Source organism: Ylistrum balloti, unplaced genomic scaffold (assembly GCF_031769215.1).
Source record: "Ylistrum balloti isolate Yb309-2 unplaced genomic scaffold, AGI_CSIRO_Ybal_v1 Utg372246, whole genome shotgun sequence".
In the NCBI taxonomy this organism is placed as follows: domain Eukaryota; kingdom Metazoa; phylum Mollusca; class Bivalvia; order Pectinida; family Pectinidae; genus Ylistrum; species Ylistrum balloti.
The window spans coordinates 90774-118621 of NW_026783048.1; the positions used below are offsets into that span (position 1 = coordinate 90774).

Consider the following 27848-nt stretch of genomic DNA (forward strand, 5'->3'; position numbering starts at 1 on the left):
AAGTTGTTTTTTTTATTTTCTTCGGGTCAGAGAGTTCGGAAAAAGTATATAATCAGTGAACGTTAAGTTGTTTTTTTTTATTTTCTTCGGGTCAGAGAGTTCGGAAAAAGTATATAATTAGTGAACGTTAAGTTGTTTTTTTTTTATTTTCTTCGGGTCAGAGAGTTCGGAAAAAGTATATAATCAGTGAACGTTAAGTTGTTTTTTTTTTATTTTCTTCTGGTCAGAGAGTTCGGAAAAAGTATATAATCAGTGAACGTTAAGTTGTTTTTTTTTTATTTTCTTCGGGTCAGAGAGTTCGGAAAAAGTATATAATTAGTGAACGTTAAGTTGTTTTTTTTTTATTTTCTTCGGGTCAGAGAGTTCGGAAAAAGTATATCATCAGCGAACGTTCAGTTGTGTTTTTTTTTTTTTTTTTTTTATTTTTTTGTTGGGTCAGAGATTTCGAAAAAAAGTGTATAATCAGTGAACGTTAAGTTGTTTTTTTTTCTTTGGGTCTGAGAGTTCGGAAAAAGTATATGATCAGTGAACGTTAATTTGGTTTTTTTATTTTCTTCGGGTCAGAGAGTTCGAAAAATGTATATAATTAGTGAACGTTAAGTTTTTTTTTTTTTTTTTTAATTTTTTTGGGTAAGATAGTTCGGAAAAGGTATATAATCAGTGAACGTTAAGTTGGTTTTTTATTTTCTTCGGGTCAGAGAGTTCGGAAAAAAGTAAATGATCAGTGAACGTTAATTTGGTTTTTTTATTTTCTTCGGGTCAGAGAGTTCGAAAAATGTATATAATTAGTGAACGTTAAGTTTTTTTTTTTTTTTATTTTCTTCGGGTCAGAGAGTTCGGAAAAAGTATATCATCAGCGAACATTCAGTTGTGTTTTTTTTTATTATTTTGTTGTTGGGTCAGAGATTTCGAAAAAAGTATATAAACAGTGAATGTTCAGTTGGTTTTTTTATTTTCTTCGGGTCAGAGAGTTCGGAAAAAGTATATCATCAGCGAACATTCAGTTGAGTTTTTTTTTATTATTTTGTTGTTGGGTATATAATCAGTGAAGAGTTTTTTTTTTTTAAGTTGTTTTTTTTTTTTTTTTCAGAGAAAAAGGTATATAATCAGTGAACGTTAAGTTGTTTTTTTTTTATTTTCTTCGGGTCAGAGAGTTCGGAAAAAAGTATATGATCAGTGAACGTTAATTTGGTTTTTTTATTTTCTTCGGGTCAGAGAGTTCGAAAAATGTATATAATTAGTGAACGTTAAGTTTTTTTTTTTTTTTTTTTTTAATTTTTTTGGGTCAGAGATTTCGGATAAAGTATATAATCAGTGAATGTTAAGTTGGTTTTTTTTTTTTTAAATTTGGGTCAGAGAGTTCGGAAAAAGTATATAAACAGTGAATGTTCAGTTGGTTTTTTTCATTTTCTTCGGGTCAGAGAGTTCGGAAAAAGTATATCATCAGCGAACATTCAGTTGAGTTTTTTTTTATTATTTTGTTGTTGGGTCAGAGATTTCGAAAAAAGTATATAATCAGTGAACGTTAAGTTGTTTTTTTTTTCTTTGGGTCTGAGAGTTCGGAAAAAGTATATAATCAGTGAACGTTAAGTTGTTGTTTTATTTTCTTAGGGTCAGAAAGTTCGGAAAAAGTATATAATCAGTGAACGTTAAGTAGTGTTTTTATTTTCTTCGGGTCAGAGAGTTCGGAAAAAGTTTATAATCATGGAACGTTAATTTGTTTGTTTTTTTTTTTTTATTATTATTTTCGGGTCAGAGAGTTCGGAAAAATCATATAATCAGTGAACGTTAAGTTTTTTTTTTATTTTCTTCGGGTCAGAGAGTTCGGAAAAGTTATATAATCAGTGAACATTAAATTGTTTTTTTTTTTAATTTTCTTCGGGTCAGACAGTTCGGAAAAAGTATATTATCAGTGAACGTTAAGTTGTTTTTTTTTTTTTTTTAATTTATTTTTTTGGTCAGAGAGTTAGGAAAAGTTAAATACTTCAGTGAACGTAAGTAATTTTAAGACATTTTGTTACATATAGACATGGGACCTTAATTTCTTCTTTCAATGGGCAATGTGTCCGGAGTCTTGATATTTGTGTTTTAGCATGTATAAGGAACACAATTTCAAGTTTGCGGAAGATGTATTTTCATCAAGAACAAGGTCTTCTTTGTAAGCTTCAGAAAGGCTGAGCAATTTAGACGTTTTTGGCATCTTTCATATATAGTTTTTTTACCAGATGAACGTTAAGGGCATTGGGCCGCTTGTATCTGTCTTCTGTATGCTACAGGTTTATTTAATTGGTACAATCGTCTTGTAGGTTTCATGAACAGTATGATTATAAGACCACAAAAAGGTGTAGATTTTGTATAAAATTTTATGTTCAACTAGAAATAGAGAAAATCAGTAGATTTAGGTAACGATGTTAACATCGCTAATTATCGCCACAGTAAGTTATTTGAGAGTTGTTATCATTTTTACTGATATTAAAAGAAAAGATCAAATAATTGTATATATGTAATAAATATTCTGTCAAATATCTTAACTTTCCAGGCTCTACAGCGGTATGTATCGGGTTTTTGTGATTATGTTGATGAGATAGATCATGATACACGTCATTCCTTTTCGTGCACGCTCTGTTTATTTGGTGGTAATCAAGATATGTATGCGGTTAACTCACACCAGACTGTGCCAATGCTTTCTCTATCTAGGGGCCATATTTAAGCGGGACTTGATGTGTCGAACATTACCAGCTGCTCGAGTCAGTATAACAATGACCAGAGACGGGGGAGTCGGATATAACACTGCCCACTTTTTCGCTTTGCAGTAAGTGTTGTTATAACGGGTAAAGCATTTTACAGAAGTATTTGGTATCGATACGTTTTATTGAAAAAAAGAGATTTCTAAGGATATGGATATTTAAGGACATGTGTATATAAGGACATATGTATATAAGGACAAATGCATCCAAGGACATTTGTATCTAAGGACAAATGTATCTAAGGACATATGTATATAAGGACAAATGCATCTAAGGACATTTGTATCTAAGGACAAATGCATCTAATGACATTTGTATCAAAGGACAAATGTATCTAAGGACATCTGTATCTAAAGATATTTGTATATAAGGACAAATGTATCTAAGGACAAATGTATATCAGGACAAATGTATCTAAGGACAAATGTATCTAAGGACGTTGATATCAAACACATGTATATCTAAGGATAAAGGTATCAGAAGACGTATCTAAATAGGGTTAACCACCATATTCACAACATTCAGAAGTTTCACTGTTCTCAAGATTTATTCTCATTTGAAATCGTAGTATTACATTTATAGATTAAATAAAATTATGTGTGGATTTCAAGTTAAAGAGATGCATTTGACGTGGAATATTTTTTTCAGTGTTGGAGGCGAAGGTGATAGACTTAGTACGTGTGATGACGCAGACCAATTTGCTTCTTCCTTTAAATGGGACCGGGCCTCAATGACGAGCGCTAAAGCTGTAAACCCATGGCGATGGTCACAATGTGCCTTAGATCAAATTCAACAGACCATCCAAGAAGATGCAGCGTATGATATAATACTATTAAGAATCAAAAGTTAACCGCTGTTCGAATAGTCGTATTGTTTATATACTTATATATTGAATAATGAATGGAAGAGCATCATTCAGCTATTTTGTCCTACTTCTGGAGTTTTAAAACTTACACTGCGATATAGGGAAAAAAGAAGATCGACAGGGAAGTCAAAACTCAGTCCAATATTTCGATAACGTTTGTAATATTTATTTGACATTTCAGAAGAATGCTAAGTGTATTAGTATTTTATGAACCGTGTCATTATTTAATGAAGAAGAACGCGGCATGCAGGTTACGGCAAACCTCACGGAGATAAACACAAAGGGATCGGATAAAATTCGAAATCAAGATGAGAAAGAAATAACCTCATATTTTCATCTGTATGATAAGTTTAAAAATAAGGGCATAAGTTTATCATTCCAATGTTCATCAGGTGTTCATAGTTACAATGTTCATCACGTGTTCATAATTCTGAAGTTCATCACGTGTTCGTAATTCCAATGTTCATCAGGTGTTCATAGTTACAATGTACATCAGGTGTTCATAGTTACAATGTTCATCACGTGTTCTTAATTACAATGTTAAGTACGTTGTTCACAATTTCTATGTCCGTAAAGTTGTTCACAATCTTCATTGCTCATTACGATGTTCATCACGTGTTCTTAATTCCAATGTTCATCACGTGTTCTTGATTCCGATGTTCATCACCAGTTCATAATTCCAATGTTCATCACGTGTTCATAATTCAAATGTTCATTACGTGTTCTTAATTCCGATGTTCATCACGTGTTCTTAATTCAAATGTTCATCACGTGTTCATAATTCCAATATTCATCACCAGTTCATAATTCCGATGTTCATCACGTGTTCATAATTCAAATGTTCATCACGTGCTCATAATTCCAATATTCATCACCAGTTCATAATTCCGATGTCCATCAAGTGTTCTTCATTCCAATGTTCATCACGTGTTCATAATTCCAATATTCATCACCAGTTCATAATTCCGATGTTCATCACGTGCTCATAATTTCAATATTCATCACCAGTTCATAATTCCGATGTTCATCACGTGTTCTTCATTCCAATGTTCATCACGTGTTCATAATTCCAATATTCATCACCAGTTCATAATTCCAATGTTCATTACGTGTTCTTAATTCCATTGTTCATCACATGTTCATAATTCCAGTGTTCATCAAACGTTCATAGTTACAATGTCCATTACGCGTTCATAATTCAAATGTTCATCACGTGTTCATAATTCCGATATCCATCACGTGTTCTTAATTCTGATGTTCATCACGTGTTCATAATTCTAATGTTCATCATGCGTTCATAATTTCTTTGTTCATTATGTTGTTAACAATTCAGATGTTCACGGCATTGTTCACAACTTCCATAACGGCTCTACGATCTTCACCAATTTTATGGTCACTTTGTTGTTTTCAGTTTAAAAGCCTATTGCTGTGTTCTAAATTCAAATGTTCATTACGTGTTCTTAATTCCGATGTACTTCAGGTTGTTCACAGTTCCGAAAACTGTGGTGTTCACATTTCTTTCTAATGTTCACCATCTTTTCATGATTCTGGGCAATAGAAAGCTGGACATGTTAGTTCAGTTGGCGTTTACCTTGTTCACGTGTGTGGGCGTGTATTTACTTGCATTCATTCAAATGGCGGGTGTCGTTAATGAAGCAGAAGAAGCTTAATTATCCGGAACACCTGGTCTTATTATCCATATCCTTTTTCAGGAGTCTCTGTAAATCTTACCTTTCTTCATATTTTGCTCTAGTTTGATTGGATTTGGGTTTGGATTCTGTTCACATGTAAGTATTTTCTTCTTATCTAAATTGTACATGAGGTGTTTAGATTGTTTATGTTTGTTTTGTTGACAATAATCATTACGTTCATTATGTCCTAATTCAGCCTTTCTGTCTTGTCTAATGTCCAGCTATGTTGCCTGTCTGGAGGATCGGAACTTTTCAGAAGACGTCTATGACAGCTACCAAGCACAAGGAGGCCTCGGAATGACCACGAGTGCGAATGATCAGTGCCAGTTAGCGTTTGGATCTGGGTCCACGTTCTGTGGTGTAAGTGTTATTACCTCACCAGATCAACATCTGACATAGAGCTTGGTAATCGGACATTGTATGCCCCCAGTATGACATGTGTATGTCCTTTCGTTAGCTCACTGATGACGACGTATTTGAGTAAATAACACGTCTTTGTGGTTTTCTGTCGATATAACCGAGGGTTCTATTAAGTGAGTTATAGTGGTTTGTATAAAAGTAGGAACAGACCAACGAAATGCTTTGAATTCAACTTGGTCTTCGAATTATTCGAGATAACGAGGTTCGGCTTTATATATTTCAGATATATATAAGATAGGAGATTTGAATATTACGAAACAGGCGAGTATGATGCAGTGTATACTTTGATAATACAATGAACACTTCGTAGCTGTCGTCGAGAGTTGCTTTAGCCAAAATTTAAGTTACGAGTTGGTTATTTAAACCAAAGAAAATACTTGATTCACTCTATAATACAGACCCAGAACGAGGCGGTATGTTATGAAGGACTGGATTGCACTAATCCAAGCACCGGCACGTGTGACCAGGTTATCTATGCTCTTGAAGGAAGCATGTGTAATTCTGTGGGATCCCCTGCAGCTGTAAGTATAATTTATTTGCGATCAATTCGATCAGAAACTGCCAAACAATTCCACGAACTTGACACACTTTATCTTTCACAACATCGTACATTGTAAACGTGATTTCCCCTTAAAATACACTCCATTAAAGACATCTGTGTGGACATTTACCAGACATTTACGATATACAAATACAAAAGCGTTCCGGGTTTTAAGATTTATGAAGAACTGCAATGGTTAGTCAAGTATTGGAAAGGCCCGTGTAAAACTTCAGTAAAAAATACTAAAAAGTACTCAGAGTATAGATAACTGAGAAACTAAATCAGGTTAGGGCAGTAGTGAAACATGAATATCGAGTTATGAGTGTTCTTATAAAGAAGTTCGAGTGTAAATTACTCTTCATTGATATCGAGTTATGGGTGTTCTAAAGAAAGAAGTTTGAGTGTATATCACTGTCCAATATTTATATTAAGATAAAAGTGTTCTACATAAAGAAGTTTGAGAGTATATAAATGTCCAACATTGATAGCGAGTTAAGGGCGTTTTGTATAAAGATGTTTGAGTGTATATCACTGTCCAACACTGATATCGAGCTATGAATGTTCTACATCAAGACGTTTGAGTGTATCTTTCTGTCCAACATTGATGTCGAGCTATGAGTGTTCTACATAAAGAAGTTTGAGTGTAAATCACTGTTCAACACTGATATCGAGTTATGAGTGTTCTACATAAAGAAATTTGAGTGTAAATCACTGATCAACATTGATATCGAGTTATGAATGTTTTACATAGGGAGTTTTGAGTGTATATAAATGTCCAACACTGATATCGAGTTATGAGTGTTCTACATAAAGAAGTTGGAGTGTAAATCACTGCTCAACATTGATATCGAGTTATGAATGTTTTACATAGGGAGTTTTGAGTGTATATTACTGTCCAACATTGATATCGATTTCTGAACGCTCTATATAAAGAAGTTGGAGTGTATATAAATGTACACCATTGATATCGAGTTATAAGTCTTATACATTTGAAAGTTTGAGTGTAAATTACTGTTCAACATTGATGTCGAGTTATGAATGTTATACATTAAGAAGTTTGAGTGTAAATAACTGTCCAACATTGATATCGAGTTGTGGGTGTTCTATATATAGAACTTTGAGTGTATATCACTTTACAAGACTGATATCGAGTTATCGGTAATCTATATAAAGAAGTTTGATTGTATATCACTATCTAACATTGATATCGATTTAATAGTGTTCTACATAAAGAAGTTTGTGTGCAAATTATTCTCAAACATTGATATCGAGTGATGAATGTTTTACATCAAGAAGTTTGAGTGTATGTCGCTGTTTAACATTGATATCTAAATATGGGTGTTCTACATGAAGAAATTTGATTTTATATCATTGACCAACATTTATTTCGAGTAATGAGTGTTCTACATAAAGAAGTTTGAGTTTATATTTTGCCCAACATTGATACTGAGTTATGAGTATTCTACATAAAGAGGTTTGAGAGTATATTTCTGTCAAACATTGATATTGAGTTATGAGTATTCTACCTAAAGAGGTTTGAGTGTATATAACTGTCCAACATTGATATCGTGTTATGGATGTTCTACATAAAGAAGTTGGTATGTATATAAATGTACACCATCTATATAAAATTATGGGTGTTCTATAAGAAGAAGTTTGATTGTATATCACTGTTCAACATTAATATCGATTTATTGGTGTTCTATATAAAGAAGTTTGATTGTATATCACTGTTCAACATTGATGTCGAGTTATAACATTCATAACTCGACATCAATGTTGAACAGTGATTTACAATCAACCTTCTTCATGTTATATCAGTATATCAGTGTCCAACATTGATATCGAGTTATGAGTGTTCTACATTTAAGAAAGTTGAGTGTATATTACTGTCCAACATTGACATCGAGTTATGGGAGTTCTACATAAAGAAGTTGGGGTGTATATAAATGTACACTATCAATATCGAGTTATGGGTGTTCTATATAAAAATGTTTGAGTGTATATCACTGTCCAACACTGATACCGAGTTATCGGTGACCTATATAAAGAGTGTTTGATTATATATCACTATCAAACATTAATATCGAGTTATGGGTGTTCTATATATATAGAAGTTTGAGTGTATATCACTGTCCAACATATATGTCGAGTGATGGATGTTTTGTATATAGACGTTCGTTTGTATACCACTATCCAACATTGATATCAAGTTATGATTGTTCTACATAAAGACGTTTGTGTGCAAATTACTGTCCAACATTGATATCGAGTTATAGGTTTTGTACATCAAGAAGTTTGAGTGTATATTTCTGTCCAACATTGATATTGAATTATGAGTGTTCTACATAAAGATGTTTGAGTGTATATCACTGTCCATCATTGACATTGAGTTATGTATGTTACATATGATATATAGTTTGTGTTCTATATGAAATATTTGTATTTCTGCTATATTCAGACAAATCATATGATATAAGCAGTAGGCGTTCGTCATTTCGCATTGCATCGGTTTTAATAACCATGGCGGAATTCATTCAGTTACTTGCTTTTGGTTGTATATAAGATGACAACGAGCATAATTTCAATGATAGCAAAAAATAATTCTTTCATAAAATGTATCTTGATAACTCGAAGTGTTCTTTACATTATGACATCAAGCTATTGTATTTCTTTTTCTCTTAAGTATTGCTTTGAAGGGGTATGCGACGTTGTAACGACAACATCCCCAACTACAACTACAACCACAACACCTTCAACAACAACCACAACACCCTCAACTACAACAACAACACCTTCAACAACAACCACAACACCCTCAACTACAACAACAACACCTTCAACAACAACCACAACACCCTCCACTACAACAACAACACCCTCAACTACAACCACAACACCTTCAACAACAACCACAACACCTTCAACTACAACCACAACACCTTCAACAACAACCACAACACCCTCAACTACAACAACAACACCCTCAACTACAACAACAACACCTTCAACAACAACCACAACACCCTCCACTACAACAACACCCTCAACTACAACCACAACACCTTCAACAACAACCACAACACCCTCAACTACAACCACAACACCTTCAACTACAACAACAACACCTTCAACTACGACCACAACACCCTCAACTACAACAATAACACCCTCAACTACAACTACGACACCATCAAATACAACCACAACACCCTCTACTACAACAACGACACCCTCAACTACAACAACAACTCCCTCAACTACAACCACAACACCTTCAACTACAACCACAACACCTTCAACTACAACTACCACTCCTTCAACTACAACTACGACACCCTCAACTACAACCACAACACCCTCTACTACAACAACGACACCCTCAACTACAACCACAACACCCTCAACTACAACAACAACACCTTCAACAACAACCACAACACCCTCAACTACAACCACAACACCTTCAACTACAACAACAACACCTTCAACTACAACCACAACAACCTCTACTACAACAACGACACCCTCAACTACAACTACAACACCCTCAACTACAACAACACCCTCAACTACAACTCCCACTCCCTCCACTACAACAACAACACCCTCAACTACAACCACAACACCTTCAACAACAACCACAACACCCTCAACTACAACCACAACACCTTCAACTACAACCACAACACCTTCAACTACAACTACCACTCCCTCAACTACAACTACGACACCCTCAACTACAACCACAACACCCTCTACTACAACAACGACACCCTCAACTACAACAACAACACCCCCAACTACAACAACAACACCTTCAACAACAACCACAACACCCTCAACTACAACCACAACACCTTCAACTACAACAACAACACCTTCAACTACAACCACAACACCCTCAACTACAACAACGACACCTTCAACTACAACAACAACACCCTCAACTACAACAACACCATCAACTACAACTCCTACTCCCTCAACTACAACCACAACACCTTCAACTACAACCACAACACCTTCAACTACAACTACCACTCCCTCAACTACAACTACGACACCCTCAACTACAACAACAACACCCTCTACTACAACAACGACACCCTCAACTACAACCACAACACCCTCAACTACAACCACAACACCCTCTACTACAACAACGACACCCTCAACTACAACCACAACACCCTCAACTACAACAACGACACCTTCAACTACAACAACAACACCATCAAGTACAACCACAACACCTTCAACTACAACAACGACACCTTCAACTACAACAACAACACCATCAACTACAACCACAACACCTTCAACTACAACAACGACACCTTCAACTACAACAACAACACCATCAACTACAACCACAACACCCTCAACTACAACAACACCATCAACTTCAACTACAACACCTTCAACTACAACTACATCATCCTCAACTACAACCACAACACCCTCAACTACAACCACAACACCCTCAACTACAACAACAACAACAACACCTTCAACTACAACTACAACGCCGTCAACCATGACAACTGCAAATCCTGATCCCGATTGTAATACAGGCATAACCACTACAACCGTGTTCTTTGCTAGTCAGGTCTTCGCCTCCACCTCCACTACTTACAAGGGACCTGTTTACCCTGGTTATATACCTTCCCCACCAATTGTACCTCCAGCACCACCCGCTCCCCCAAACCCACCACCTGTGCCACCAAGACCACCATTGCCTCCTAGACCCCCAGGTCCATATCCACGTCCTGGGCCTTATCCTACTGTAGGTCCATACCCAACGAAAGATCCTTACCCAACGAAATATCCTGATTACAACCCTAATCCTGGTCGTAAAGGCTTGCATCCTCCATACCCTGGCCCCCCAGGATCCAGACCTAATTACCGGTCACGAAATAGAAAATGTTCCTCTAAGAATTCCACGAAACCATATCGTAGCATTCGTAAAAACGATGTAAACGATGAAACGGACGGAGGAGATGAGGAAGAAGAGAAGGAGAAAGGAGACGTAAATGAAAACCCCATGGACTTTAGTCTGGTGTCCAAACTGATGAATCTTCCTGGCATAGGAATACTTCTGCCTCAAAACACTCATCAACAACCCAAAAGTAACGGGTTTTTGTCAAGAATGAAAGAATTTTCTAATGGCCACGAGGTGGATACTTTGTGAAACAAATCCTGTGAACAAGAATATCGCCATAAACCTCAGTATATTCTGATTTCTCGGGCAATGTGATCAAACTACATTTTGTTAAAGGCTCGATTATCAAATTATACATTTAAAACATAAATTCCAATGCTTTCTTTCTATTTTCATTGAAAGGATGTAAACATTTTGAACGTATTGTTCATATGAATGCAAACAAGGACATCCCCGCTATAAGCGATCAGATGTTACCTATATTAGTTATTTCTGACAGTGTTAAAGCTGATTTGTTAAGTATTAAGATTGTATTATAGTGTGGACCATTGATATTGAACTGCAGTAAAATAACGAGGAAAACCACATGATCAATTAGACATACGTTAGAATGGCGACTAAAGAGGTTCATGTTCTCAATATATCAACAACGCGTTTGCGTCTTTTGCACCTTTAATAAACGAGAAAATTGGCCTGTGAAAATCAAAATTGATCGTTTATCTATACTATACCATGACACTTACTGTTGAACCTTAAATAAATGCAATTTATTGATGAATGGTGTACTTCCTTTCTCAAAGGATACTGGCAATGTAAGTTTGGTACAGACAGAATAATTCAAAATGAAAGAAACCATCAAATTGTTTCGCTATTGGCATTTTAAAATTATTAACAAACTATTGTATAGTTTATAGGTTTTTTTTCTTACTAAAAGTAATATCGAGTTATGGGGTTTCACCAAAGACACTGAATTAAAGATCAAATTTCACTACAAATGAAGACTTGAATGCAGTTAGACTAAAGCGACGAGAAAAATACCAATAATTTCACGCTTATACCGCATTAGGGATAACAAAAATCAATCACGTCCAGCTTTGTACCGCATTAGGGATAACGAACATCAAACTCGTCAAGCTTTATACCGCATTAGGGATAACGAACATCAAACTCGTCCAGCTTGATACCACTTTAGGGATAACGAACATCAAACAATTCCAGCTTTCTACGGCATTAGGGATAAAGAACATCAAACACGTCCAGCTTTATACCGCATTAGGGATAACGAACATAAAACTCATCCAGTTGTATACCGCATTAGGGATAACGAACATCAAACACGTCCAGTCGTATACCGCATTAGGATAACGAACATCAAACACGTCCACCTTTATAACGCATTAGGGATCAAACACATCCAGCTTTATACCGCATTAGGGATAATAAGCATCAAACACGTCAAACTTTATAAAACATTAGGGATAACTAACATCAAACTCGTCCAGCTTTATACCGCATTAGGGATAACTAAACATAAAACACAAGATCCAGCCAGATAAACCGCTTTAGGGATAACAAGCATCAAACACGTCCAGCTTTATACTGCATTAGGGATAACGAAAATCAAACTAGTCCAGCTTTAAACCGCATTAGGGATAACGAACATCAAACACGTCCAGCATTATACCGTTTTAGGGATAACGAACATCAAACACGTTAAACTTTCTACCACATTAGGGATAACGAGCATAAAACTCATGCAGCTTGTATTCCGTTATTAGGGATAACGAACATCAAACACGTTCAGCTTTATACGCCATTAGGGATAACGAAAATCAATCAGGTCCAGCTTTAAACCGCATTAGGGATAACGAACATCAGAAACGTCTAGATTTCTACCACATTAGGGATAACGAGCATCAAACGCGTGCAGCTTTATACCGTTATAGGGATAACGAACATCAAACACGTCCAGCTTTATACCGCATTAGGGATAACGAACATCCAACACATCCAGCCGTATACCGCATTAGAAATAACGAACATCAAACACGTCCAGCTTTATACCGCATTAGGGATAACGAACATCAAACACGTCCAGCTTAGGGATACCGCAGCTTTTACCGGGATAACGAACATCAAACACGTCCAGCTTTATACCGCATTAGGGATAACGAACATCCAACACATCCAGCCGTATACCGTATTAGAAATAACGAACATCAAACACGTCCAGCTTTATACCGCATTAGGGATAACGAACATCCAACACGCTTTATACCACCTTTACATCAAACCGCATTAGGGATAACTAACATCAAACTCGTCCAGCTTTATACCGCATTAGGGATAACTAACAGCAAACTTGTTCAGCTTTATACCGCATTAGGGATAACGAACAACAAACACGTCCAGCTTTATAGCATTTAACGAACATACCGCATTAGGGATAACGAACATCAAACACGTTCAGCCTTATACAACATTAGGGATAACGAAAATCAAACTAGTCCAGCTCTATACCGCATTAAGGATAACAAACATCAAACACGTCCAGCTTTATACCGCTTTAGGAATAACGAACATCAAACACGTCCAGCTTTATACGGCATTAGGGATAACGAACATCAAACATTAGGAATAACGAATACCAAACTCGTCCAGCTTTTTATCGTTTTAATAATATCAAGCATCAAACACATTCAGCTTTATACCCCATTAGGGATAACAAGCATCAAAGATATTCAGCTTTATACCACATTAGGGATAACGAACATCAAACACGTCCAGCTTTATACCACATTAGGGATAACGAACATCAAACACGTCCACCTTTATACCGCATTAGGGATAACGAACATCAAACATGATTAGCTTCATACCGTATTAGGAATAACGATCATCAAACTCGTCCACCTTTACACCGTATTATGGATAATGAACATCAAACTCGTCCACCTTTATACCGCATTAGGGATAACTAACAGCAAACTTGTTCAGCTTTATACCGCATTAGGGATAACGAACAACAAACACGTCCAGCTTTAAACCACATTAGTGATAACAAATATCAAACACATGCAGTCGTATACCGCATTAGGATAACGAACATCAAACAAGTCCAGCTTTATACCGCATTGGGGATAACGAACATCACACACGTCCAGCATTATATTGCACTAGGGTTATCGATCTTCCAAGTCTTCCAGCTCTATACCGTCTTTTGGATAACGAACATCAAACACGTCCAGCTTTATACCGCATTAAGGATAACAAACATCAAACACGTCCAGCTTTATACCGCTTTAGGAATAACGAACATCAAACACGTCCAGCTTTATACGGCATTAAGGATAACAAACATAAAAAAACGTCCAGATTTATACGGCATTAGGGATAACGAACATCAAACACGTCCAGCTTAATACCACATTAGGAATAACGAACATCAGAAACGTCTAGCTTTATACCACATTAGGGATAACGAGCATCAAACGCGTGCAGCTTTATACCGTTATAGGGATAACGAACATCAAACACGTCCAGCTTTATACCGCTTAACGGATAACGAATATCAAACACGTCCAGCTTTTAACCCCTTTAGGGATAACGAACATCAAACACGTCCAGCTTAATACTGCATTAGGGATCACACGCATCTAACACGTGTAGCTTTATACCGCATTAGAAATAACGAACATTAAAATCGTCCAGCCTTATACCGCATTAGGGGTAACGAACATCCAACACGTCCAGCCGTATACCGCATTAGGATAACGAACATCAAACACGTCCAGCTTTATACCGCATTAGGGATAACTAACATCAAACACGTCCAGCTTTATACCGCATTAGGAATAACGAACATCAAACACGTCAAGCCTTATACCGCATTAGGGATAACGAATTTCAAACTCGTCCAGATTTATATCGTTTGAGCGATAACAAGAATCAAACACTTCCAGCTTTATTCCGCAATAGGGTTCGCAAGCATCAAACACGTTCAGCTTTATTCCGCATTAGAGATAACTAACATCAAACTCGTCCAGCTTTATACCGCATTAGGGATAACGAACATCCAACACGTCCAGCCGTATACCGCATTAGAAATAACGAACATCAAACACGTCGAGCTTTATACCGCATTAGGGATAACGAACATAAAACTCATCCAGTTGTATACCGCATTAGGGATAACGAACATCAAACACGTCCAGCTTTATACCGCATTAGGGATAACGAACATAAAACTCATCCAGTTGTATACCGCATTAGGGATAACGAACATCAAACACGTCCAGTCGTATACCGCATTAGGGATAACAAACATTAACCACGTCCAGCTTTATACTGCCTTAGGGAACATCAAACGTCCAACAACGAACATCAAACACGTCGCATTAGGGATAAGAACATCAAACACGTCCAGCTTTATACCGCATTGGGGATAACGAACATCAGATACGCCCAACTTCATACCGCATTAGGGATAACAAAAATCAATCACGTCCAGCTTTGTACCGCATTAGGGATAACGAACATCAAACACGTCCAGCTTTATACCTCAAACACCTCCAGATTTATACCGCCTTAGGGATAACGAACATCAAACACGTCCAGCTTTATACGGCATTAGGGATAACAAACATCAAACACTTCCAGCTTTATACCGTCTTAGGGATAACGAACATCAAACACGTCCAGCTTTATACAGCATTAAGGATAAGAAACATCAAAAACGTCCAGCAAACACGTCCAGCTTTATACCGCATTAGGGATAACGGGATAACGTCCAACATAACGAAACAGCTTTATACCGCATTAGGGATAACGAACATCAAAGCAGCTTTATACCACATTAGGGATAACGAACACCAAACACGTTCAGCTTTATACGCCATTAGGGATAACGAAAATCAATCAGGTCCAGCTTTAAACCGCATTAGGGATAACGAACATCAAACACGTCAAGCTTTATACCGCATTAGGGATAACGAACATCAAACACAGCTTTATACCGCATTCATAACACGTAACACGATAACGAAAATCAAACAGCAGCTTTATACCGCATTAGGGATAACAAACATTAACCACGTCCAGCTTTATACTGCCTTAGGGCTAGCGAATATCAAACACGTCCAGTTTTATACGACATTAGGGATAACAAACATCAAACACGTCTAGCTTTATATGGCAATTAGGGATAACGAACATCACAAACGTCAAGCCTTACACCACTTTAGGGATAACGAAAATCAAACTCATCCAGCTTTATACCACATTAGGGATAACGAACACCAAACACGTCCAGCTTTATACCGTTTTAGGGATAACGAACATCAAACACGTGCAGCTTTATACCGCATTAGGGATAACGAACACCAAAAACGTCCAGCTTTATACCGCATTAGGGATAACGAACATCAAACACGTCCAGCTTTATACCGCATTAGGGATAACGAACATCACACACGTGCAGCTTCACACCGCATTAGAAATAACGAATATCAAACTCATCCAGGTTTATACCGCATTAGGGATAACGAACATCAAACACGTTCAGCTTTTTATCGTTTTAATAATATCAAGCATCAAACACCTTCAGCTTTATACCACATTAGGGATAACGAACATCAAACACGTTCAGCCTTATACCACATTAGGGATAACGAAAATCAAACAAGTCCACCTCTATACCGCATTAGGGATAACAAACATCAAACACTTCCAGCTTTATACCGCCTTAGGGATAACGAACATCAAACACGTCCAGCTTTATACAGCATTAAGGATAAGAAACATCAAAAACGTCCAGCTTTATACGGCATTAGGGATAACGAACATCAAACACGTCCAGCTTAATACCACATTAGGAATAACGAATACCAAACTCGTCCAGCTTTTTATCGTTTTAATAATATCAAGCATCAAACACATTCAGCTTTATACCATATTAAGGATAACGAACAACAAACACGTTAAACTTTCTACCACATTAGGGATAACGAACATCAAACAAGTCCAGCTTTATACCACATTAGGGATAACAAACATCAAACACGTTCAGCTTTATATCGCATTAGGGATAACGACCATCAAACACCTGCAGCTTCATACTGCATTAGAAATAACGAACATCATACTCGTCTAGCTTTATACCGTATTATGGATAATGAAAAGCAAACTAGTCCAGCTTTATACCGCATTAGGGATAACAAACATTAACCACGTCCAGCTTTATAACGAACATCACAAACGTCAAGCCTTACACCACTTTAGGGATAACGAAAATCAAACTCATCCAGCTTTATACCACATTAGGGATAACGAACACCAAACACGTTCAGCTTTATACGCCATTAGGGATAACGAAAATCAATCAGGTCCAGCTTTAAACCGCATTAGGGATAACGAACATCAGAAACGTCTAGCTTTATACCACATTAGGGATAACGAGCATCAAACGCGTGCAGCTTTATACCGTTATAGGGATAACGAACATCAAACACGTCCAGCTTTATACCGTTTTAGGGATAACGAACATCAAACACGTGCAGCTTTATACCGCTTTAGGTATAACGAATATCAAACAAGTGCATTTTGATACTGCATTAGGGATAACGAACATCAAACACGTCCAGCTTTATACCGCATTAGGGATCATACGCATCTAACACGTGTAGCTTGATACCGCATTAGAAATAACGAACATAAAACACGTCCAGCTTTATACCGCATTAGGGATAACGAACATCAGACACGTCCAGCTTTATACCGCATTAGGGATAACGAACATCAAACACGTCCAGCTTTATACCGCATTAGGGATAACGAACATCAAACACGTCCAGCTTTATACCGCATTAGGGATAACGAACATCAAACACGTCCAGCCGTATACCGCATTAGGGATAACGAACATAAAACTCATCCAGTTGTATACCGCATTAGGGATAACGAACATCAAACACGTCCAGTCGTATACCGCATTAGGATAACGAACATCAAACAAGTCCAGCTTTATACCGCATTAGGGATAACAAGCATCAAACACGTTCAGCTTTATACCGCATTAGGGATAACAAACATCAAACACATGCAGCTTCATACCGCATTAGAAATAACGAACATCAAACACGTCCACCTTTATACCGCATTAGGGATAACGAACATCAAACACATCCAGCTTTATACCACATTAAGGATAACGAACAACAAACACATCCAGCTTTAAACCACATTAGGGATAACAAACATCAAACACATGCAGCTTCATACCGCATTAGAAATAACGAACATCAAACACGTCCACCTTTATACCGCATTAGGGATTACGAACATCAATTACGTCATCCTTTATACTGCATTTTTGAGAAAAAGCACCACACATGTCCAGCTTTATACCGCATTAGAAATAAGAAGCATCAGACACGCCCAGCTTTGTACCGCGTTAGGGATAACACGCATCAATCACGTGTAGCTTTATACCGCATTAGAAATAACAAGCCTCGAATACCTCCAGATTTATACCGCATTAGGGATAACGAACTTCAAACATGTCCAGCTTTATACAACATTATGGATAACGAGCAACAAACACGTAAAGCTGGATACAGCATTAGGTATAACGAACATCAAACACGTCCAGCTTCATCCCACATTAGGGATAACAAGCATCAAACTTCTGCAGCTTTATACCGCATTAGCTATAACGAACATCAAACAAGTACTTCTTTATACCGCATTATTGAGAAAAAAGCAACACACATGTCCAGCTTTAAACCGTTTTAGGGATAACGAACATCAAACACGTCTAGCTTTATACCGCTTTAGGTAAAACGAATTTCAAACACGTCCATTTTAATACTGCATTAGGGATAACGAACATCAAACACGTCCAGCTTTATACCGCATCAGGTATAACAAGCATCAAACTCGTCCAGATTTATACCGCTTAACGGATAACGAATATCAAACACGTCCAGCTTTGAACCGTTTTAGGGATAACGAACATCAAACACGTCAAGCTTTATACCGCATTAGGGATCACACGCATCTAACACGTGTAGCTTGATACCGCATTAGGGATAATCAGTATTAAACACGTCCAGCTTTATACTGCATTAGGGATAACTAACAGCAAACTTGTTCAGCTTTATACCGCATTAGGGATAACGAACAACAAACACTTTATCCAGATTTATACCGCATTAGGGATAACGAACATCAAACACGTCCAGCTTTATACCGCATTAGGGATAACAAGCATCAAACACGTTCAGCTTTATACCGCATTAGGGATAACAAGCATCAAACACGCCCAGCTTTATACCGCATTAGGGATAACAAGCATCAAACACGCCCAGCTTTATACCGCATTAGGGATAATCAGTATTAAACACGTCCAGCTTTATACTGCATTAGGGATAACGAACATAAAACTCATCCTGTTGTATACCACATTAGGGATAACGAACATCAAACACGTCCAGCCGTATACCGCATTAGGGATAACGAACATCAAACTCGTCCAGCTTTATACCGCATTAGGGATAACTAACATAAAACTCGTTCAGCTTTATACCGCATTAGGATCGCAAGCATCAAACACGTGCAGCTTAATACCGCATTCGTGATAACAACCATCAATCTAGTCCAGATTTATACCGATTTAGGGATAACGAACATCAAACACGTCCAGGTTTATACCGCATTCGGGATAACGATCATCAAACACGTCCTGCTTTATAACGCATTTTTGAGAAAAAGCACCAGACATGTCAAGCTTTATACCGCTTTAGGGATAACGAACATCAAACTCGTCCAGCTTTATACCGCATTAGGGATAACAAGCATCAAACACGTCCAGCTTTATATCGTTTTAGGTATAACGAACATCAAACACGTCCAGCTTCATACCGTTTTAGGGATAGCAAGCATCAAACACGTCCAGCTTTATACCGCATTAGAGATAACACGCATCAATCACGTGTAGCTTTTACCGCATTAGGGATGACAAGCATCAAATAGGTCCAGCTTTATACCGCATTAGGGATAACAAGCATCAAACACGTCCAGATTTATACTGCATTAGGGATAACAAGCATCAAACATGTCCCTCTTCATACCGTTTGATGGAATAGAATATTTCCTAACGTGTTTTTTATTTATGTTACATATCATAACGCAGCATCCTTAGGCAACAGAATAATGTTACGCGCGGAAGAGTAAGAATTTTTTGTTGGTGAGTGGTCACTTGAAATTCCCATTAAATAATAATATTCTACTGTATTGATTAGCTAGATATCGTTTTACGCAAACTTTTGAAAAATTCAGCTGTTTAAATAATATCAAGTTATTGGAAAGTCTTCAGTGATACAATATCAAGTATTTGTGTATATTTCTAACAGCACAATTATTCGAATTAATTTAAAAGTGTCTTACGTGTTACGGGAAACCCCGAAGACTAAATGACCACTGTATCCAACGTCTGTTATTGGCATCTTAAAAAACAGTTTAAAGTTGGATAAAATGGATCCAAACCATGAGCTAAACTGCATTATATTTTTTTAGTTTTAAAAGCTTTATTTATCTCTGAAATGTATCATGATGTAAACATTTCACTGTATACACAGTTATTTTTTTCACTTTAGAACAATTTTGAACGTTTATAAATGAATATATGCGTGACGTGGGTAGTAGGGTATGATGTACATTTATAAATATAGGTTCGTTATCGCGAATAAAACATTGTATTTCCAGCTATTAAAATGAACGTTTATCAAGCTGAATCTATTCTTAAAGCAGTACACTGGTGTTTTGATATTTGAAAAAGATCCGAATTCACAGCATAATAGTACATATATAATTTCCATTAAAAATAATTAAATGAGCCAAACATGAAACAAATACAAATCAAATAATTGATCAATACTAGAATTGTAAGGCATTATAATTCCTAAACTTTGAAAGTTGGAATTTAAAAATCAATTTACTTCTAACCTTATCTAATACATAAAAATGAATTTAAAGAAGTATATTGTACAAAAGTCACAAGTGAATAGAACCATTAACTAGCAAGGAATACAATTTCTGGAAATGCCAATAGAGATCATATGATGCTTGATCACTTTGGATTTTCTTCGGTCACCTCCTAGGTTTAACATTCCGGTCCTTAAGCATCACTGACGAGTCCTAGAGGGTTAAGCACTGCTGAATCTTATCTATATTTGTGTTTTGTGTACATTCTTATACAAAGAATATGTACATTTTTGTATAAAATTATATATATCGGATTAACACGATCGTTGTAGATGTTATTGATTTTTTTAACCCGGAAAAAATTGAAACGAAGCATAACGTGTAATTTGACACATAAAGTAAATCTTTTCTTCGAAGACACGATAAATTTTTTCTGGTTTGTCAAAATAAAATAAGTTGAAAAAAATGTGTTATCCATTTTTGCGTATCATCATCTTAATCCTCACCATGGTACTTCTTCCAGGTTTATCTTGTAATACACAGCCCAAATCGAAGAACACAAATAACCAAACACTTTTTCGATCACCGGTATGTATCCCAGTTGTAGATCAGTTTGTTTATTTATGAATAATTTGAAACCAGCGCAGTATATTTATTGGATGCCATTCAACCTGTTTAAATTGTATGAATACCAGACGCATTAATCCAATGCTTCGAATTAAACGGGGTCTTGAGTGGTGCGAGATAATGAAGTTCGACTATAAATGAAATAGACTTGGCTAAGTGAGAATGAACCATACAAACGACTGAAAGCTTTCATTGATTTAGAAGAAAAAAATTCAATGGTTCATTCTCACTTACCCAACATTCTGAAATTTACCTATATTACCTGGCCAACATATCAAATTTTACACCTGAGTGATTTTCAGCTATAGTCTGTTCCTACTTTCCTTGACAGAAAATATCAGAAATGACAAATTGAATATGATTTATAAAGATTTAAATCAATTCATGTACGAAATCATATTTAAGTCTTAAATGTTTGCGGTAATTATATAATACATATGTACTAAAATCTACATGCATTATGTAATATATTCTAAAATCTTAATCTCAAGAGTTTAAATTGTGATATCAATAAGAAACGTATTTACAAGTGTTTTAATCAATATTTTTTTTTCAAAATGACAGATTTAGAACTGAAAACGCAAAAAAAAAAAAAAAAAAAAAAATCTATTCCGTGCTACCAGTAATTCTAAAATATACAATCTCCTATTAGATGTTGTTGTGTCTTCTGTTAATCACTTACATAATTTATAGAATTGTTCAATACAATTAGATATTGTTAACATTAATTGCATAACTGTTGTTTTATCATTTGATAGTCCGTTTGTGAAATAAAGGTAATTGTGTACCATAAATGTTTACCTAATATACTAGTGTTGTTGTAACTCATATTAATTAAAACATGGCTGTGATGGCAGAAGAACATCAAAGCTTGGATGAGTGTTACCATTTCTTCTTGGCTTGGGTGGGTTGGAATTAAAACTTATCAAAGGTCTTGCGCTAATCTTTATATTTTCAAATCGTTCATATTCAATGATGGCTAATGCACAGGTAAACATCAATTTCATAGAAAATGGAAGGGGTGGATACTATCTTCTTCATGCAGGCTACAAGTTTTCCGTCAGGACCAGATGTAATGATAGAGTTGATTGGAGATGTGTACAGAAACCGTGCCCGGCCACTAGCTTTGTGGAACCACTATGACACGATGGCCCACGGACAACAAATCATGTTGAGGGATGGCGCAGCAATGTCACCCAGCTCTGTCAGCATGCGAACCCGAACATCATTGCGGCTGTTCTATAGCCTTACCTGTACTTATCTCCTATTGTTCTACCTTTCACACCTAGTCTCACCTGGCCAACAAAATACCTTATCTGTATACCCCAAAAATCCAAATGTTGGCTAAGTGAGAAGACACCGTTTGTATTACCTCGAAAACATTCGACTTTCGACAGCAGTAACACTGAATGATTCACACTATCAATCAGAGACTTCACTTTATTCCATTGCATTTTAGCGAGAGTTATCCCCCGAGTTGCCGGTTTTGAATGTTTTTTCCTCAGAAAAGACCCTGATGCCAACAACAGCTTCCTTGTGCTTTCGGAAGATGCTGATTCTTCTTTTCCATGACAATGAAAACACAATCTGACCTATAAATAGATTAAAATGCAAATATTTCTCACAATAGCAAAATATACAGCAACGTTAATGCAAAAGGACACACTGAACAAGAATATAAAACTGTATTAATATCAGGATTCTGGTTCTGTTACAACCACACCTTGATGAATACCACAACGGTCAAACAAAAACCATCAATAATAGTCGTTTACTTTTGTAATTTATTTCAAATTATGTGAGTTTTTTTCCCTTGGTAGATAACTAATGTATACATTATACAATACCGATAACTAAAAAAAGGGTGGAAGTATTTGCAAGTAGCCCGATAAACAAGTAAACAAAAAACTAGTAAAAAATGAACAAAGTAATACAGTAAACAAGTAAATTATTAATCAAGTAAACGACTAAACCAGTAAATCAGTTAACCAGTTCATCAGTAAACTAGTTAACAAATTAACCAGTTCATAAGTAAACCAGTAAACCAGTTAACCAGTAAATCAGTAAACCAGTTAACCAGTAAATCAGTAAACCAGTAAGTCAGTAAACCAGAAAATTATTAACCAAGTCAACCAGTAAACCAATAAATCAGTAAATCAGTTAACCAATAAACCAGTAAACCAGTAAATCAGTAAACCAATCAGTAAACCAATAAACCAGTAAACCAGTAAATCAGGAAATCAGTAAGTCAGTAAACCAGTAAGTCAGTAAACCAGTAAACCAGTAAATCAGTAAACCAGTAAATCAGTAAACCAGTTAACCAATAAACCAGTAAACCAATAAACCAGTAAACCAGTTAACCAATAAACCAGTAAACCAGTTAACCAATAAACCAGTAAACCAATAAACCAGTAAACCAGTTAACCGATAAACCAGTAAACCAGTAAATCAGTAAACCAGTAAACCAGTAAACCAATAAACCAGTAAACCAGTAAACCAGTAAACCAGTTAACCAATAAACCAGTTAACCAATAAACCAGTTAACCGATAAACCAGTAAACCAGTAAATCAGTTAACCTATAAACCAGTAAACCAGTAAACCAGTTAACCAATATACCACTGGCTGTACACCATAATAATCAACTAGTTTAGTGAAAAAATAAATGTGCTGGATGTCATGAAACGGTTTTGTACACAGCTTACATATATTGCGCTGTTCTACAGGTACACACGTTAACATTTTGCAAATAAATAGAACTGTTCTTTTGTCGATATCCGATGTTTTGAGCATGACATACGGCTCATTTTAGGTAAAGTGTACAGATCTAAATCGAACGAAATCATCATCACTGTTCATTCTCTCGGTCTATAAGGGATCGTCGCGTATTTCAATAGCTCCTTTTACTAAAAGTTTCCAGTGAGTCTTTGATGGGAATTCTGCACATTGGATATAACGCTGTAACCATTCTAATAATTCATATTTGGTTAATAATGCCTGAATATCAGGGATATACCCCATTTGCTTTGATATCGGTCCATCTGTATATCTGAGAATTCTATGAATGAAAATTCTTTTTGGAATGCTGTTTGCTGCACAAGCAATAATACAACGTAAAGAGCACAGTTTTCTTTTCTCGATTTCGCACTGAATCCTGTGAAGTCCAACTATTCTTTCGCACATATCCGATCGAGTGGATTTCAGTCGATTAAGCATAAGTTTTACTGCATAATGCTGAAACGTCTCTAACTTTCGGATATCGCGCTTAGTTAAGTTATTCCATAATTCGCATCCGTATAACATCGACGGAATTATAACTTTCTTGTAGATGCTAACAAGAGTAAGTGGTTTCGTGTAAGCACAGTCGGTTCCCATGCGCGTGATTGAGTGCAACATGTTACGGCTTTTCTTACGAGCGTTGTCAAGGTTGGAAGAGAGAAGTACTCCTAAGTGTACCTCCTTATCGACTATATGAAGTGGGTTGCTGTTAATCATCCAATTGAAATTTCTACATGTGCTTCGAAAAGTAAGTATGTTACATTGCGATGCGTTAAACTGAAATTTCCATTCCATTACCTTTATGCGACGTCTAGCAGAGTGTGTATGGCCCTAGGGCTAGTAGTAACAAGGGCAATGTCATCAGCTAAGCATGGACTACCACTTTCAATGGATTGGACTTTCGCCCCAACATTAGTAGTCTCCATTCCAATGAGCATATCGTTAATATATAGCAATTATAGAAGCGTGGAAATGATTACACCTTGCCTAACTGACCTCTGGATCTGGAACCAACGAGATTGTTCACAATTATGAACTACCGCGCTGGATATGCCCTGATATGAGTTGCGCAATATTCTGTATAAGTTTCCAGTGACTCCAATCTTGTAAAGTTTGTTGAACATACTGTTGTGTTGAATCGTGTCAAAGGCCTTATATGAATCTAAGAATGCCACATAGACTTTGCTATTCTGTTCTATATTTTCACATATACATTCACGAAGATTGAAAGGTGTAGTTATACAGCTTGAACCTTTCTGAAAACTTTGTTGTTGATGAGAAGCGAATTCCACATGGGAGTCATGAAGCCAGCGCGATACGCGTTTACAAATCACTCTTTCCATGAGTTTGTAGAGTACCGGTAGTAAGGATATCGGTCTATAGTTGTTCGGATCATTCTTTTTCTTAAGACCTCCTTTATGAATTGGAATAATGATTCCTCGTTTCCACGTTTTTGAAATACATCCTGTGGTTCGGATGGAGTTCATTAGTTTTTGGATAACTCCGATAAGGGCTTTACCTCCAAAGCGAACGTGTTCGTTTGATATCATATCCGCTCAAGGAGCTTTTCCAAGATTCATCTGCCCTATGACTGATACGATTTCCTCAAAAGTGAACATGCTATCAAGATCTTCTTTTATTACTAATTGCAAATTACAGTCATCAATAATCATATTATCTGCATATAACTTTTCGTAAAAATCCGCGAACTTTTCGACTATGCTTTGGGGGTCACGAGCGAGTGTTCCCTCGAAGACTAGTTCCGTACAGGCATCGGGTGTTTTGGCTTTGCGCTTCCACACAATTTTCCAGAATAATCTAGCATCCACACCCGCTGCCTCGTCTAGCTCACTATTAACTTGATCCAGATATCTATCGTGGGTTTCTCTATGCGGGTTCGGAAAGACGTTCTTTGCGTTTTTATAGTTCATATATAAATCATATTGTAGCCACGGGGTCTGTTTTCATAGACCACACTTGTCGGTACCTTAGGGCTGTATTAAGAGCACTTTCTAGTTTGCGTGTCCAATGTGCTGCTACTGCCATGCATAGGGTCAACTGTTCATATAATGCGTTGATACCTAACTGTGTCGACATGTCATATTCATGAATATTACGCAGCTTATTTGCAAGGGCTAGTTGATATGAAATTAGATGATCAAAGGGTGCTTTGCTCCACGCAATATGGTCCGCGTTATCTTTCAGATGTGTTTTGTGATTTGGAACGCTGAAATCAAACACACCAACGATTGGCAGGTGATCTGAAGCGATCTCAATATCGGCACTGTCTGAGATAATACTATAGTATATGTTGCTAAGTGAAGTTTCATCAACAAGAATATAATCTAAAGTAGTTCGCAAGGTCTAAATGTATACTTCGGCCCTTTGCAATTTGCAAACGTTTATAACGTCGTTTAACGCACTGGCTTTCTGCTTCGCCGCGTAATACTGGGGATCTTCCTGTATACGTGCGTTAAAATCACCGGCTATTACAACTTTTCCTCTTAGTGAGTAGAAGGTAAGTATGTCACATAGATACTGCAGAGTGTCTTTATACTCTTTAACGTCATTGTCACTTTGCATGTAAACTCCAAAAATGTAAACGGATTGTCCGGAAACCGTTGTCATTTTGATGGCAGCTACTTCTTCTAAGGAGCAAATGCTATATCATAACGACTTTTTCACCAAGAACGAGACACCAATACCATCACTAGAACATTCGACAGTATTTGCGTTGATTGCATAATAATCAGAGTTTATCGTGTCCAAAAAAGTTAATGATTTATGACTCCGTTTATGCTCGGTTATAACGGCGAGGTCACAGTTCGATTGCTTTGATAGCACAAACAAACCTTTTGCTGATGAGAACGCTCCTCGAACATTCAATGTAAGTATGGAGAAGGCCATGAAGTAAAAACATAACACAGTTCGTAACGTATTGTTTTATTAAGACTGGTGCTTTTCACAAATGGCGGTCGTTGTAACGCCAGTGATTTTCAGAATCGTGGTCGTAATTGCTGTAATAGTCTTCATTGTCATTACGCCATCCGTAATCGTCTGTGTTCGGGTTTTTACTGAAGTCATTTTTACGCTCGTCTAGCTTTTCTTGCCATTCTTTGCTGCTAAGCCAAGGTCTGCAAGAAACACTGTTGGGTTAGAAACCCGGACTGTCTACCTAGTAAGCATGAGCTGCGGAAACATTAACTTTTGCCGTAAAGGAACCCTTACGCTGTTCGAACATTCTTTAGTCAGTAA

At 36.7% G+C, this 27848-nt stretch overlaps 2 protein-coding genes across 2 annotated transcripts; one reads left to right on the forward strand and one right to left on the reverse strand.

The window, feature by feature from the left end:
* Positions 1 to 8925: 8925 nt before the first annotated feature.
* LOC132564386 (uncharacterized) lies at positions 8926 to 10806 on the reverse strand. The gene is made up of 3 exons (XM_060229038.1): positions 10146 to 10806; positions 9540 to 9686; positions 8926 to 9017 (listed from the first exon to the last, which is right to left on the reverse strand). Exons 1-3 carry the CDS (start codon positions 10804 to 10806, stop codon positions 8926 to 8928), a joined length of 900 nt encoding a protein of 299 aa, XP_060085021.1.
* Positions 10805 to 11458, forward strand: LOC132564387 (uncharacterized). The gene has a single exon (XM_060229039.1). It carries the CDS (start codon positions 10805 to 10807, stop codon positions 11456 to 11458), a length of 654 nt encoding a protein of 217 aa, XP_060085022.1.
* Positions 11459 to 27848: the final 16390 nt, after the last annotated feature.